The sequence below is a fragment of the Pocillopora damicornis genome, chromosome 7 (genome assembly GCF_964200805.1).
Source record: "Pocillopora damicornis chromosome 7, jaPocDami1.2, whole genome shotgun sequence".
In the NCBI taxonomy this organism is placed as follows: Eukaryota; Metazoa; Cnidaria; class Anthozoa; order Scleractinia; family Pocilloporidae; genus Pocillopora; species Pocillopora damicornis.
This window is the reverse complement of record NC_142676.1, coordinates 16491648-16509345: the sequence shown is the minus strand read 5'-3', so window position 1 is coordinate 16509345 and position 17698 is coordinate 16491648. Positions and strand designations below refer to the sequence as shown.

The window sequence follows — 17698 nt, the reverse complement described above, 5'->3', positions numbered from 1 at the left end:
TAGTAAATGAACAATGGAATAAGAAAAGAATAAGACAGAAACAGCTTCTGATCCTGTAAAGTTTTACGCTTTCAGACCAGTGTGTCTAATTCAATGAAATAATGCTTTGCCAAAAGTTGAAACAGTCACGTTTACGTCAGATCAATCTGTAAAACTCAATAACACAATGTTTGACAAACATTTCAACCGTCTCGTTTACGTCAAATTAGTCTGTAAAACTCAATAAAACAATGTTTGACAAACATCTGAACAGTCACGTTTACGTCAGATTAGTCTGTAAAATTCAATCAAACATTGTTTGATAAACATTTGAATTATCATGTCCGCGTGTGATATTTCTACTGTACACCGCTTATCTCACACCCACGTAAACTCGAAAGTTTAATCAACATCGTAGCACGTAGTGGAAATTTGTTTGTGTACAAAAATTTCAACCTAAAACTTCCAGAAATAGTTTGAATTCTTGCTTTGGAATTCTTCAGTTGCGATAAGCACACGCATAACTATGTCAGCTATCAAAAATTATGATGACTGATTATAAATGAGTGGAAAGTTAAATTACTTTGGAGGCATTCAAATTTCTTGTGTAACGGACGAGAATCTCGAATAGGCTTTAATTATTTGAAAAACTTCTCATGTATTTCCTGCACCATAACAAATATATCATACCATTCACTAATGTCCTGTAATACGGAACCTGATCAAGGTAATGATTTAAACAAATACTGGATTCATTGAAAGCATTCGGAAAGTGTATATTTAGGGATTCAAACTTGTTTGGTATTTTGGTCCATAAATGCCACTACAACTCGAATGAGTCCAAAAAACTTGAAACAGCAGAAATTTCCACTTTCTGCAATAAATGAACCATTGTAATTAAAACGAGCATGAACAAGTCAATTGAAGGATAATCTCTTGAGAAGACGAAACTGAAAAGCTTGTCTGGACTCCTATCCAAAGCAACCCTATATTTTTTATGAAGCAAATCACCGTAATCATGACGATATTTCAGGGCTTAGATGACTGAGAACATTTAAGCGATAATTATTGAAGAGATTAGAGCACAACCTCTTCGGCGGGGCAACCCAAAAATCTTAATTAATTTGTCTATAATAACAGATTTCGACCATAAATTGTTTAAGAAGCTTAAAAATTACTCTTCGCTATGCGTGATCTCAGAGTCAAGCCCACAGAAGTTACTGGACTATGTAAAGATGTTATCAGGAACCCCGCAAAAACTCTTTCCAATTTGCAATGTAAAATATAACACGACTAATCTGGCTCTCAGTAACCTTGATAATGCACTATACTAACACAATGCTGAGTGAATGACAAGTCATGAGGGCTTTTATTGTTTCGCTCAGAATGATGGCGTATCTAGCATTTAATTTTGCTCGAAAAAGGGCACGTAGCTCTTTACCCAATTTGTTTCAAAAATTTTTCATTGCCTTTCGTGAATCACTTGCCATACTTTTAGATCAGTTTGGTTTGTTTTCCACTTGAAATTAAGTCTGTGGCCAGTGCATGTAACTGAATTAAAGAATATCGTGAAATGAATTTCTACGAGCCCTCGATGCGCAGTATGAGCAGCTTTTCATGCGAGCATTTTTCGATTTTCTGCCCTCACGTATTTATCTCTCCAGGGTCATAAAACTGCATCAGCTACCAGAATCACGTGATCGCGTCCTAATTGTATGATACATGAAAGATATTTGTTTATAAAAAAGAAAAGTGGCATAAGTTTACATTACAAGCTTTCCCCTTCTTATTACGATATTTTCAGAGATAGCTGCGAATGAAATGAAATTTCCGCAGACATAAGACTCATTATACCCTTTATTCCCAGTTTATCTAGACCGTAATATTTGTGAACACGAGAAGCTAACAGTTACGTAGTGATCTCGAGCAGTCGACATGCTGAATTCAAAGTAGATGAAAAGATACTGACTTTTTACTAAAGTTTTCACCAATTTCTACTCTAATCTAAGTAAAACTGGAACATATGAATATAATTTTCTAAGACCTCGTAGGGGTAAGTAACGGTAGAAAAAAAAAACACCAAAAAAAATACAGGTCCGCGAGTAATTTTATCTTTGCACCATTCTTGCTCTATCTATTATCAATGATGCTGTGAACTCATTAAAAAAAAACATTAAATTTAACTTCTGGAAAATGATCGAAATGCCCATCGCGAGGAAAAAAGTATTTGTTAATGGACTTTGTGCGCATGAGGAAAAGCGATCAAAAGTCAAAATATCACAAATTATTTTCTCGACTGAGTTAATGAAATGGGTCATAAAATAGACGAATATATACGTCTTTGGCTCTGGCCGTATTTAAATCAAAATACCATGAAATTATCCTCTCATCCCACTTCAACATATTTTTAGAGACAGCTTCGGAAAAAATGAAAATGCCGGTGCCGCCAGTATCGTCGCCATCTTAAATTTATATATTTTTTAATCCATCCAAGACTTTACAAAGCAATTGAGATAGGATTTCAGTACCTGGAATTCTTTGAATAAACTCAATATATTAACTTTCGTGGATAAAATTTCGTAACTTGTCTCATTTACGGCATTTTTGAGGAGCCCGAGTTAACTATTGAGCAATAATGGCATAACTGGCAGGGTTGCGAAAATCGAAGGGGATGAATAGGTAATTATATTCTGGAGTTTGACGCTGAATGCATCGTATATAATATAGTTATACTTCTTGCTCATTTTTGCTGCTTTTCTGGTTGTAATTTTTGCATGGTCCATTGTCCACCCCTCCAATTCGACTCAAAAACCGTCATTTATAAATACAGTCAGACTGCGTGGAAGAAAACAAAAAGTTTGACAATAGTATATAGAGGAGCAGTTCTCCTTCTGCAAAGATTCCAGATAAAACTGGGATATACACAGTGTTAGCTATGGACATGTGTGGATTGACGAAAGGAGTAAATAGCTGGAGAAACCAGGTTTAACTCCTTCAAAAGATGAACGAGAAGCAACCACAAACTTATCCCAAATGAAACGCTACGCCCGCAAGGGTTTTTTTTTCTTTTTATCGTGGTCGTTTCTCCATCTCTGATTTCTCTACCATGCTGTGAACACATTTGTGAAAAACATTTATTCGACTTCTGAAACAAACATCGGAATTCCCATTATAAAAAAAAGGACAACGGAATTTGAGCACACAAGGAAAAACGATCTAGTAGAACGGCGAGGAAGACTTTTTTTGAAAAGTCAAAATGTCAAAAATAATCTTCTTTAGTTGGCGACATCGGTCGGTACAGAGACCAAATCTGTGAAAGCGTGTCTCGAACACCGTAATCGGCCACCCTTTTGATTTTTCATCTAAATAACAATTGTAGACGCGTACTCAGTTGAGCTAAGTTTTATATGAATTGATATTATACTTTAATCAGAAAATTACAATCATAGTTACTATCATCAGGTACATTTGTATGGCATAGTTTTTATGAACATGTGTGGCTCAAGTTTACTACATTCAGTCTAATGTTTGAAATTATCAAATATTTTGTAAATTTCGTCATTTTGAGGAGATTTTCTATATTTTAAACAATTCTCTGTAAAAACTTTTATTCAGTGAAAGCATATGGTCGATATGGACACCTACGTTTTATGCAATTAGGGCCTTCGTGCGACGTCGCGAATCCTCCCACACCTTATTAATCTCCAAGAAGTGTTCTAGAAAGTTAAGAACTCAGGAATTAATGGGTCAAATCCGAAAAATTTTTCGTGCTCATTTACTACCATTTTTTTTTAAGCAAAAGGCGATTTCGTAACATGCAATCCTGTTTGTTCTAGGAATCTGTCTGAGATCACGAAATTAGCGTGGAATGATTTTTTTTTCTGTCTTCTTAACACGAATCACACAGGGATTTCGGTAATTTTAACTCTTTGACACTATTTCGAAATTCGTAGGCCTACAGGCCAGTCGCATACTCGAATTGCGCACTCTAAAAATTTTCCTCTTCAGCTGAACAAACTGCGAATTTTTGCTTGAGGAAGAATGTTCGGCAAAATATAAACAAAGAAAGAAGTTACTTCACGGATGAATTGTTGTCATTTGAGCAACAAACGTCTAGAATGGTAATTTTCCCAAATCTAAACTTACAGCTGTAGTGAATGCTTAAGACTTAATTGGTTTGAAATTCATTTGGTCATAGCTGAAACATGCTGCCGCCATTTTAAATTTCCTTCGGATTCCATAGTTGCTTGGTGTCGCGGCGATTCTCCTCCTTTGATTTTACTTAATGTATTGACGCGTTCACCCGTTATCTGAGTTTGTATTTCTTGCTGATGTCCTCTTTGCTGTTGGGCGTATAATTTTCGAATCTTGGTATCCGAAGGTTATAGCCTGACCTGCTGTTGGATCTCCTCTCTAGTGTTAAGGCAAGAGCGACTATTTTCACGCGTCATTATCGTGTTTTTGGTATGACAATTAATTTCAATTTGACTTTTCCCCGTCTCTTTCAAGGTTTCTTCAGAATGAAATTACATAAGAAAAAAAAACTAAAATCTTTTATACGAGCTCTATCTTAATTGAAAAAAATGGATTTAGCTATATCTAATGTCATAACTGATCCACAAGCTGAGAAAACAGAAAGGAACACAGAAAACTGTATATCAATATCTTTTCATTCACGTTCAAGTCTAAATTGATCTCATGAAAAATGCATTGCAAAACGTGTGGTAAATCACTTCTAAATTTGGAATTTAGACAGATCTCTTACCTACTCAAAAAGGTATTTTTGTCAGTGTACACTTGGACAAGAGAAAACAAACAGAGAAAATTGCGTTATTGGGCTACCTACGCAAAGTTGAAAAACAATGACGTGGCATTCTGTCATGAGGGCACTCAAGCCCTGTCAGTTCCAAATACCCAACTGAGTCAGTTACAATCAAGAAATAACATTCCAACATGACTCTGAAATGGCATGTGCTATTCCCTTCGCTTAATACGAGAAGCAGCTAAAAAAAGCTGTCCTAGAATGCCAATGCAATAAAGGCGTGTAAAAAAAAAAAGAAAAAAAAAAGGAAGACATTGACAAAGCGATTCGTGATTGAGGCGGATTTGGAAAAAATTGCCTCTCCAGAATTTTCCCTTGGTGTCTATAGGTAAAATAAGCTTAGTTCAGCTGACTCTATTCATGATAACGCCGTCCAAAAGTTTCCGAACAAAAATGTCTGGTTGACATTCGACTCTGGGAAAAATAAAAGGGATTATATGACCTCCTTCCCGAAATGAAATTCACAAGAAGATGTGAAACTCTTTCCTGTTCCTCCAGGGTGCAGATAAACTAATGTGTTCTTTTAATTTCCCTGAAAGCCACGTAAAGTAAGAAGACATTGACTAAGTGAATCTTGATTGAAGGGGATTTGGAAAAATAGCGTTTGGAGCATTTGGCCTTCATATCCACAGGTCAAGCAAGCTTTGGATACCTGGGTCCATCCTAACTGATGCAGAAGAAAAATTGTCTTTGAAAAATTATCTATATTTAGTCATTAGCCTCTAACTGTTATCCCCAAATTCGATCATCAAATTCCCGTTCAAACCCTTCAAATGTTCTTCATTGCGTAACGAAGAACCTCTTTCCGTACTTGATCTTTGCGTAGCCATTCTTGTTGCTAATGCGTCATACACACATGTCGCTAAGGCTAAGAGCTTGCATAAACATTCATGTTGCCTATAAACGCAGGAATGTCTAAGCACTTATTCAGTGTGAGAAGGGGCACGTAAACCCTTTATACCAAGCTGCTTATACAGTGGGAAAGCTTCCCTTTGATTTCAAGATATCAAATCAGTCAATTCATCAAAGTATACCGACTAAAGTACTAAGTTCCTGTGACGGATCTTCCGCTTTGATTACAAAATAAAAAGTATCGGTTTAGAGCTTTTTAAAATAAATATTAGGAAAAGCACATGATATTTTGACGTAAACGATTTTTCAAGTGCGACATAGCAATTAGTTCAAGTCGTAAGAAGGCTCTTTCGGCACGCAGTAGCTTATAGCCATACGGGTAGTCTCCCTGTAGCTTAATCCGTAAGACAAACAGTGGATAATTTATCAGGATTATAAACACTACATATAAAGCTCATTGCATATTGCTAAAGAAACTGTTTAAATAGGATGAAAATCATTATTTAGTTCACGGCTTTTGATGAAGTTTCACTTGCCTTTTCAGTTACAGTTTGATTTAACACGATACGGGAGGTCTGATAACTGGGTCTAGCAATTAAAAAGGCGATTTTTTCAGGCTGAGTTTGTCCTTTCATGAGGCTTAAAAGAGGGGTACCACTTGCTTATGTTTGGTAAACCTTTGTCAAGTCAGTAAGTAAAAACGCTTTTGACAAGGTCTTTGTCCACCTGCATACGTGTCAAGAAGTGGTGCGTGATAAACTCCGCTTAAGAATTTGTTCTTTCCACGTCGTCACGAAAACGCTGAAAGTCTCATCATGCATCAAAATTCTGATACGTGTTTCCGGTGTTTAAAGTTTGACCAAGTGGGCAAATAGTAATAGTTGTTATTGTGGTTAAAACAAACAGCGTGAGCCGTTTGAAAATCCATTCACCCTAAGAGACATGCCGCTTACGAGTCAACACGTCACATTGGAAATAGACCTCCCACTAAATTCTTCAGTAAATATCTTGCATGCTACTTGATACCGCTCATCCTGCTCTGGCGACAATTGAGAAGCTTGTCAAATTCAATCCTTTTACCTGGTGCCATTTTTAGAATGTCGGGATGTCATAATAAGTTATCTCTTTGACGATGGAAAGGTACTTGGGTCAGCGATTCATTATCTTCGCGCGGTTCGCTTAAGGGTGTTTTGCCGCGCTCGCGAAAATAATCCCGAAGACTAGGCAAAAGGAATCGTGTTCCACAAAAAACATCGCTACGCAACCTTCTCCGTCCAAAGTATATTTTTGTGGAAAGGTTGTTTAGTTAAAAGTTACATTCTACTGATGGCAAGGTATATACGCCCCGGCAGAGTCCACCCTGCTAGCAGAGCTTGGACTGTTGAAGACACAAAAATTCCACATCGACCTAACTCGGCGATCTCCCATCGAAGAGAATCCTTCCCAAGAAATTTGATCGTAAATCCAGCCTACAAACAACCACATTACGATCCGTTAGATTCTGCTACAGAAGAGGACATGGTGCCGACTGTGATGGAATCACCACAAAATAACACCGTTCCTCGCCGGGTAACTAAACGAGAGAACATAAACTTGGTACGGCAAACCGAATGGGACGTAAAAGGCACGAAGACAGAGAGTCTTGTCCAAAGAAACACGCTTAGTAAACCAGTCAGTGTCCTGTTAGGATTAGTGTGTTTCACATCATGTTTGTCTCTCATTTTGACCCTTCTCATCCTCTCTGGCTCGATTGAGGCAGGAAGATGTTCTTGCGGCGACAGTGAAGGTAAGTCGCAGTAGTAACTTTTTGAATTTCTTAATTGGGTATCAAAATGCTTCAAATAAATAACGCTATCAAGCGAGCATTTTTTGGTAATCCTTTTCTAGCTTATTTTTCACCCTGTATTAAAGTTTACGCGTAACTTAGAAAGATTTTCCCCCCTCCTCGGAAACCACAGATGCAGACAGGACATCCTCTTTGAATTGAGACAAAATAACGGAAGTTGCCACCACTGTTCAGCTCTAACACTGAACATACTTTTTGAATTGCACTAGTATCTCAGACACGCAAAAAGAGGGGCAAGGCATTTCCGACACAGATAATAACTGTAACCAACGAAGTAGGGCTAACCACGATAAACACAAAGCTTCAGTGAAATTTTCAGTTCTGTAAACGCCCACAGCCGCAAAAATACCTGCATACGTTTACTGTACACTGCACTTTATTTTTTCTTCTGATTTCCAATCAATGAAGTAGGCTTAGCCGTGATAAACACAAAGCTTCAGCGAAATATTCAGTTTTGTAAACGCCCACAGCAGCAAAAGTACCTCCGCATGTGTTTACTGTACTCTGCACTTTATTTTTTCCTCTGATACCTTGCTATTAGTTTGATAACCAATTAAAATATAGAATATCACAACATAATGTAAAACGGAGCACCAGTCTTGAACTGTTCCGGTACCCTATCTACTCCCTTGCGGCATTGGAAACAGTTCAGTGAACATCTCTCACTTTCTTGCACTGTGGAATATTTCTTGAAAGCCGCACAAAGCACTCGGGGGTGTCCGGGATTAGAGGATTTTAGCGAAGAAATAAAATTAAATCCCGGCGCTCAATTTAAGAAAGCCAGAGTTAAGTATGGGTGAAGTGTAGTCATATAGGATGAGATCTTTGGCAGGTTTATAACAAAGGGATTTTTATACAGGTTAACAGGTCCAGTGACCGCTTTCCTAGCGGCGTTTGCATTTGGATTCGATCAACCTAGTTTATCTTGATGGCAAGTAATCATCTGCCTCAATCAACTTAATCAGAGTTAACCATGTGAATGTAATTGCACCCTTTCGGCAATTGCTTGTTTTTTGTCTTGATTGAAAACAAATAATAGCAATCTTTATGAGGGTATCTCGAGGTGCCAGGTACAACTAGAGGCTTAAAATAAATCTCCTTAGGGGCAGCGTCTGTAACAATGGGTATATAATTCATTGCGTTGTTATCTCTACAAGGGATATCAATTGCGAGTGTGCGGAATCACTTGTTTAGGTCCAAGGACAAAGACGCAATTTTCGTTTATTAAACAGCTGTTTGAGAAAAATCGCTTAATGATACCATTGCCTAACCGTCAATGAACAGCAAACGCATGATAAAGATTCCCAGTTGCGTACTTTTCCACGTTAACCATAAGACCACAGTGGCTAAATAAACCTCATGAATCATGTTCAAAACACGTCAAATCACATCTTTCCTCATTATTGTATCACGTGAAATATTTGTAATTGCAGAACGTGAAATGAAAGGAATCTAGAAGACAAAGATTTAGCCTCTGGGTAAAATCAATCTCCTTGAGAATTCATTTCCCTCATGCCTCGACGACTCAACTTGTGACCTTTCTTGAACAGGAATCGGTGTTAAGTTTCTGAGTTATTCTGACCCTTGGGGCACTCTTTCCGTCAGTGGGAGCGCAAAGCTAGAAGATGTTTAAAATCTAAACAGTTAAAGTCAATGTGACATCGCCGGTGTATTTGTTTGATAAACTCTTATATGGGGTAAGTGTCAGTGATTTAGAAGTCTTTAGTGCAGATCTCTCTGAATAAACAGTGGGATCGATTTTTAATGGAGATTTTCAAATGTAGGTGATCTGACTAGCTCAAAAGATTTGTAAGCTATATGGGAGGTTCTAGGACATAATTAATCCTGAAGTTTTTTATTTTATTTTTTTTAATTCTAATGCTTTGGTGTCATCATTCATCAAAAAATGTGATCATCACATTAGAATTATAATGAAAAAAGGATGTAGTCCTGGGCATATTACCAAAAATGACCGACTGTAGGCTACCTCCTGAACTTTTCAAACAGAACTTGTTCAAGTCTTTCCTTGTCATACACCGCATAACGGCTAATTGTAAAACCGTTTGCTCCCCTTAAGGTCTCAACGACTCAACGACTTGGTGCAAAGTTGATTTGAATCAAATTGAATTCTGCAAAACTGTAAAGGACAAAAGATAGATAATTGCCGAAAGCGATTTGTCACTGGAAACTAATATTCCTGAGGTCATTTAAAAATACTGTGGAGCAAATTAATACCCACTATTTAGTAGTAGGCAAAACATTAGATGATGGCTTTTAATCGTTCTAGCTGTTAAAGATATGAATGAAGTATCATAAAACACCACATGGGTATGTCCGTGAAAAAGTGTAAATGAACACGAGTTCAAACTTATTCAAAGACTGTTCAAGGCCTTCAAGTTACGGTGGTAAATAATCGGTTTAGCTCTTATTAGCCCAATTGTAGTCCGAAACATTTATTTAAACCCGTCTGCATGCAAAAAGTATTGACGATTGACAAGAAAGAGGTGACTTCACAAAGGAAATTAATTTGGAGGGCCCAAAGAATAAAACCACTTATGTTAACGTGTTCTAATGTGAAGAAGTCTTAAATTTAATTTTTTTCATAATCTTATTGTACTTTATTATTATTTTTTTTTATCTATCTATTGTTTTATATGTGCTTATTGGCTTTGGTCAAAATAGTTAAGAATGATTAAATTATTTTTTCCTTCAAGATAGCTGATTATGAAATATTAAAGAGAAAAATTTTCCATCTTTTAGAAGTAGCTGCCTAATTTTTTTTGCCATACTTTCTTACCATTTAGGGCTTGGCAGAACAAGCGCTTTGGAGGCAGATGATGAGCAATCGGAGACGTTCTCTACAAATATATCTTCGCTAAACGAACAAATGGTGATGCCCTTATACATTGATATTTTCATTAAAGATAATAATAATTGGGTTCCATACTAAAGCATTTGGCTTGCTAATATTGGCCATAATATTACTATACCATGCAGTTAACCGTGGGCAAGAGTTAAGAAATCGAGTGTAATACCATTCTTTAAGTAGAGCGCTTTACGATTGCGTGTCGTCAAAGTAGTAAGGGTATTATAGCAGTGCAGTGATCACAACAAGAATGAATAAATAACAAGGACGCAGTGAAATTCAGATTAGTTCCTGACAAGCAGAGTGTGTATATATGCTGGTTACGATTAGCCAACACAGTCACACGTTATACTCGAAGCTCAATTGAAAATCTAACTACAGTGGCTATAGCTTTGAGTTCGTGTGCACAAGTTGGTCGTTTAAACCGTTTGAATGCCCTATCGTCTTGAGCAAGACAGCAAGTCGTAATTCAGGAAACAAATGAAATCTTACCTTACCACCAATTCATCCAATGTAGGGGCCATTTTCAGAGTTTAATAGTCGAATAGACGTGACCTACATAGCTAGACTGTAGTAGGTGTAGTGAATGGGCTCTAAAACCTGAAGATATTTCTCTTTTGCCAAAGATTACAATGAGACCAGTCTGATGTATTTCTTCTACATTTCCACAGGCAGAGATGAAGGAAGATGTATCTGAGGTACGAAAAAATTGTTACGCGTTCGATATAATGCATGTGTATTCCATCATACTGCAGAGTTCTTATGTTTCACATTATTCTACAGCTTCTCCGAAACATAACCTTGGAGACGATGCGATTGGGACATAATGCTACGAAACTACACGAGGAAGTCTCCTCTCAGGTAATCGAAAATTTAAAATATGAGAAATTTAGGGTGCAAGGTAAAAGAGCTAACGAGAGAAATATGCGAACCTTAACAAAGTACTGCTGCGGTCATTTGTCTTTTCTTGCTTTTGTTGTCGTTGTTCATTGTTTGTTTTGTTTTTTTCAGTTGTTCTTTTCTATGTTATTTGCTTATGGTGATGTATATATGAAGTAAATGAGTACATGCTTACTGCGTCAGCGTATATATATATATATCAAAGTAGTATTGTAAATATTGTTCAATATCAACCAATCTAGAATAAACTTAAAACCTTATTTCCTTTTAACATTGTGATTTGGCAAGTGTTCCATTAAAACATAAATGACCTAAGTATCTCATATAGAGCTGTTTTTACCTTCCTGACGTTAGGATTACAGTATTAAAAATATTTTAAAGGACCTGGAGTCTATTCGAGCTCAAATTGCTGGACAAGCTGCTGTGTTAGAAAATTTAAATTCCTCTACAACAACTAATATGATGGAGTTTAAACAAGTCTGGACTGTGGTTAATACTACAAAACAAGAAAAAGATGACTTTGCCAAGAAGGTAACACATACAACTTTGCCACTACTGAACCTAGAAAGTAACACATTCTTTAAAACACAGTTTCGCCCATAACAGTTAACAGTACCTTATGCTGCCTGTTGGTCATAAAAAAAGTGTTAACCAATACCTTGATGATTCAAAGTTCTTTTTAACGATTACGTGAAACAAAAATGCATTTTATCAATGTATAAATCTCTGCAATCATAATTTATGAAAAAAAAAAATTATTGCAGCGACTCGGAGCCAACATGACTTCTAGCTAGAACATGAAGACAGTTGGATATCAGTAGTGGTCAGAGAACATTCACCCATTGAAATAATTAACAAAGTGCTATCTGAGATTTTGAATTGTAGGGACTAAAATATTCAGAGAAGGTATGAAAGTAGTGTGCAAGCTTTATTGCTGAGAAAGTCATTTCCTTTCAGGTCAATGAGAAGTTTAAACGTATGCGGCAAGATGTAAAGCAGACAGAAGGAAGTTTGTTGAATAAAACGAACTCATCTTTGCAAGATTTCGAAAATAAGGTAATAATCCGATGAATCGTTGTTGTGGTTGTTGTTTTCTCTTGGAGAAAACCGGAAGCATTCCTCTTTACTCTCTACCCTTGGAACAGGTGTGTTCTATTCAGGGCCGAAATGAATAATTGATAAGTCTACCCAAATCAAGTTTTTTTTTTGACTAAACATTTTGGTTTTCGCCTGATCTGACTTCTTGTATGAGTCGCCAAACCCTCATGTCTAATGCATCTATAATTCAATGCGTCTTGCAGCCCAATTTTAATTCAATTAAGAAATATTTTGATGACTTCAGTAAATTGATATTTTAAATTGATAGGTCAACAGTGAAATTAGAGTTGTTTCACTCAAGCTGAATGAAACAATTGCCCGTGGTGACTATTTATCTTCTTCACTGGAATCACAAAGGAAAAACGTGAGTTTATGCCCTTGCAATATATATATATATAATGAATGCCTTCATTTGTACAATAATAATCATAAAGAGACATTTCCCCATTTTCCTAACGATTCCCTCTGTTGAAAATTTTGGGATTACATTGGTTATAAGGCTCTTATCTAGCTCTCCCTCGCTACCTTTGAAAATATATATCTGTTGAACCTCACTAATCTGCTATTACGCCAAATTCTTGTATAAATATTTAATAGCATATCATTTCCTCATTTAGGTAACAAATAGTTTTGGAAAGCTTGAACTTAGAGTTAAAATGGAGGAAGAAAAGTCTAGCAACATCACAAAAAGTTCGGTAAGTCACTAAATGCGGACGCTTTGACTTTTCACAGAATTGCAAGTGTTGGTAACATGAGTGCAAGTGTGTGCAACACCTAACACAAAATCATATTTTATTCTGAAGGATCATCACTTCAAGTTGATCAAGCATTTGACCAATATGCTGAATGACACTCGGGAAGATATGAGGAGTATGTCTCGAGAACAATCTACGGCTTTAAAACAAGCTCAAAATTCCACAGTTACGGAACTTCTAAGAGTTCGGATGTTGGTGAACTCAACGCAGACGATTATCATGACACAGTTAAAGAAAGTGCACGAAAACATGACTGAAAAGGTGCCTTGTTTTCTATTGCTTGTTCTACGGTTTAACATCATAGGCCATCATATGACATAGCTTACAGGAGTCCATTGGGCTCCTGAGCTTACTTATCACGCACTCCTAATGAAACACCCTGCTTTTTCAACTTTTTTTTCGAGCATAACGTTCAGCGAGACTGATAGAGAAAATAACAATTAGAAAAAAAAAAAAGTTGTCTCGGCATCGCCTTAGGTTAGCGAATCAGCTAGTCAACATAAAATGATCTGCTTAATTTACTTATGTGCCCGATGTTGCCACTACCCATTGTTGCCATTAACAGGTTTTATGCTCTCAGATCTCCAAAGTATGTCATTGTTACGTCAATTGGGGAGCCCCTAATTTTTAGTTTGGTTTTGGTTTTAGCTTAAGCGTTCCATATTCATACATTAATCCGTGATTGCTCAATTCTCAAATCCATTACTCAAACTATGTGAGCAAATAAGTCGATTGAACACAAACAATTTTACCCAATGACAGCCCCTTTTGCTATTCATGTCTTTATCTATTTATTTATTTATTTATTCACTCATATGAAACCTTATGGGAAACCTTTATTTTCAAAAACTCAGGTAACAAAGGAAACTGAGAAACTTAAGGCCAGAATAGAAATTGTGGAAAGCAAATCAAATAGCTTAAGGCATGTCGCGGTAAGTAATGAATATCTTCATTTTTTTTCCATAGTGTTTCCCAGTTTTGAAAAAGGTAAAAAAAAGTATTGTTAATTTGTAAGAAATGTGCACCTGAAAGATTTTTTTCGCCACAAACATCATTTTTCATTTTCCAAAGGATCAACACCTAAAGAAGATTCAGCAAATCGAGGAATTGCTCAACATTACACGTGACAACATTAAAGAAGAATCCAAAAAGCATTTTACCGCGCTATGGTTGGTAGGAAACTCTACCAAAATGGATCTTCGAAGTATACGCGTGGTTTTGAATGTAACGCGTGGTAATATTGTAAGACAGCTAAAAGAAGTGCAAAACAACTTCACTGAACAGGTACACTTTCTGTGTTACTTTAAGACTGAATGAACCTCGCACTGACCACTCGATGTGAGTGTTATTACTCACAGTATTACTCTAAAATTATTGATTCAGAAAACATCATCAAGCTAAGGTTACTCTTCACATAAATTAGCGAGGAAAAACGGCTTCATCACCAAGCACACACATGCCTCGAAAAAGGCCATAAGTAATGTTATAATAAAGGGGGAAACACGATCATAACTTATGCAAAAATCTTTGTTATGTCTACAGGAGCTTGGCCTAGACCCCTTCCCCCAAAACACAGTGTGTCAACCAGATAGGATTGATCAAAATTCAAATTAAGAATATTCATTATTATGATCAGAAAGGTGTTATAAATAGTTTTTCCCAAGCGTGGAGTAACTCTTCGTGGGCATTCGAGCCACGAACCTTGGCCTTACAAAATCCTGAAGTGGTTTTGATCCGGTCATATGCTGATTTTATGCGTAACAAGCGCCTTTTGTTCTGCTGAGATCAACAATGACGACGGAATTATGTTAGAGAATAAATGACAAAAATGAGTGAAACTGAGTGTCAGTGGCTTGATCGACCGAGGGGATGCCTTTTATAGGTCAATTTATTTCAAGTTTCTCCGTTTGTTAGCATAAATTTTCGGTTCTATACAGCAATTGTTGCTTAGGAATCAATAAATGACTCTTTATTCATAAACTATACAATTATTATTTATTGACGAGACTTTGACGAAGTAAAAAAAAGGAAAAAGGGTGAATTTAGATGCAATGTGTTATTTTCCTTCTTAGGTAAAGAACGTTAGTAAGATGCCGGGTCCTATCGGACCTCCTGGCTACAACGGAAGTCAGGGACCTGTTGGCCCCCAGGGAGCCCTGGGTCCTGCTGGTCCTAAAGGATCAGGAGACTTTAGTCAATGTCAGTATAAAAATGAAAGTGAAGATCCGATTCCTGGTGGCTCGGATAGGATAATTGTAGTTATTAATGAGCCAACAGTAAGTTTACTTACTTTCATACTTTACATAAAAAATAATAAATAAATTTAAGAAACAAAAAAAAAAAAAACACAAATATATAAATCAACAGATAAAGAAGGATTTCTAAATGTAAGTTGTCTTTACCCCTTTGGCATTTCTTAGAATCTAAGACTAAGACATCAGTTACTGGGGAAACTCACAAGAGTAATGTAGTGCCTGGCCTCTCTTACCTCAGAAATTATAGTTTTAATGCACCCCTACTTTCGCATCCAGTCGGCCTAGTGTACTTTAGTGTAATTTAAATGCATTTTTGGAATAATACAGGCAACATTTGGAAAAGGTTTGTTTTGATTGAACGCTGTTTGCTCGACCAAATGCACAATCGTCTTCGCAGGGTTTGAATGGATTTTGCGCCATTCACGGGCTTTGCCTCTATAAAATTGAAAAGCTAACTAATCTTTTCTTTATTTATATTATTAATTGTGATCTCATGATTTTTTTTGTGCAAATTTGGAATGAACAAGCAATGCATGTTGGTTTATGGAAAATTACTTGAGCTTATCCAAACCAAAAGACACTGGTAACGATGTGATTGCCAGTATAGATAACATAACAAATGTGTATTTCTTTATTTTTTGACAGAATAAAAGGATAATGGCAGTTACATGCTCAACAAATCACGGCATTGAGTATAATCTTTTAACAACGATACAAAGAGGCGTCCTGAGATATATTTGTATCTGTGATGGAAAATCCAAATATTTCAGTAAAGGAACTAGTTGCTACCTGCACTATTGGATTTGCCCTTTAACAACATAATTACCTACATTCCTGAAGCTTCAGCTTTGTACATATTTTTCCTTGTATCTAATTTGTATAATCAAATCTACTCAGCCCCATTTTGTACAGTTGTGAAGGGAAGGTGCAAAACAGACAGAAAAAAATAGGACTCAGCGAGACTGAGAGGCACTCTATCTTGTGTGGAATTAAGTGGTCGATATCTTGGAATCCCGGATTGTATCAATGTGTTTAAATCTTGCTTCATAAGTAGGCAGTTGGTCCAAAGGAGATCAAATTGAGACCGAAGTGACAGTGAACAGACAAAGAAATGCAGAGACAATATAAAATAACAAATAAATGTGTGCATAGTTGGTCAAATATCAATAGAAAAATTTCAAAGTGTGATTCCAAATTTGCAGTTTGTAGTCTCGAAATATAAATGTTCTCGACACTTTTATTAGTTTCCTAAAGAAACATTAATTAGGGAAATCGATGTAAATAAATGATGACTGCGAAATGTTGGTGATAAATCTCTTTATTCCATCCATACTTTTAACAGAACGTTTCGCCTCCTGGAGAAACAATTTAAAGCAAACGTTTCGTCTCACCTCTGTGAAAACCTACCGCGCAGGTTTTTTATATATCAGGTCTAACCCAAAGCACGGTTATAAGCAATCAGTGGGCCTTAGGATTTCTCTAGAAGATGGTTGATTTGACTAAATGAATGTTCCGCCACGGTTGGCTTTCGCCCCTCTTTACATTGTTCACAAAAATAAATGTTCATATTAAAGGTTCAGCTAAATTGAGGATTGTTTAGGAAGCGGTTTTATTAACCCCTTTACACCCTTAGATCAGTATGCACATTCTCCATACTTCCTCTGTACATTTCTTGAGGTTCTGTAAAGGAGAATTTATTTAACAATCAAGAGCTTCTTTAGTTGCTGATCATTTCCCTTATTCTCATGACCTTAATGTTTTATTCAAGGGTGATCTTGTGAGGAGAAATTAGGTGCCAGTCACTCTTAGGGTTAATTTTTAAACAACGAGTAAACTTTGTTTACGTCACACGAACATCAGTATTTTATATTTTGATAGATTTTCACGCTTTCATCTAAGTATTACTACTGCTTATGGGATGTATTATCCAAAAACTCCTGATATTTTAAAATGAAGAATGGAAGTCATTTAAAGTCATTGCGTAAACTAGGACTTAGTTTTGCTTTGATTTCCTTTCTTTTTTCTTCTTTGTTCTTTACTTAGATCATCCTTGAATTTCAAGGTTACTGTTATCTCGGTCACCACGTGTATGATTAGGATTAGCCTTTGCGATAATTCATTATCTAGGTTGTGGAGCAAATTACAGGAGGTCTCTGGCTTTTTCTTGAAGCCATCTCTGGGTCACGATTCGCCATTAAGAGAGTGTCTCTGTAAGAGCGGTCCGGTCGATTCTGCTTGAGACACGGATTTCGCTCATTTCTTGTGTGTTGTAAGACATTCATGTACCTATACTAAAACCACAATCCGTTTGATCGGATCTCTTTA

The 17698-nt window shown here is 36.5% G+C and overlaps 1 protein-coding gene across 2 annotated transcripts; it reads left to right on the top strand.

The window, feature by feature from the left end:
* Positions 1–6542: 6542 nt before the first annotated feature.
* On the top strand, positions 6543–16673 carry LOC113668242 (uncharacterized). 2 transcript variants are annotated; one of them, XM_089212001.1, is made up of 13 exons: positions 6543–7439; positions 10304–10389; positions 11037–11063; positions 11149–11226; positions 11620–11796; positions 12223–12321; positions 12632–12727; positions 12981–13058; positions 13167–13379; positions 13973–14050; positions 14190–14402; positions 15191–15394; positions 16019–16673. In XM_089212001.1, the coding sequence occupies exons 1-13, from the start codon at positions 6980–6982 to the stop codon at positions 16193–16195; spliced, it is 1986 nt and encodes a 661-aa protein (XP_089068127.1). In that variant the 5' UTR covers positions 6543–6979; the 3' UTR covers positions 16196–16673. The 2 variants fall into 2 exon arrangements, with proteins under 2 accessions (XP_089068127.1, XP_089068128.1); XM_089212002.1 differs by lacking the exon at positions 15191–15394.
* Positions 16674–17698: the final 1025 nt, after the last annotated feature.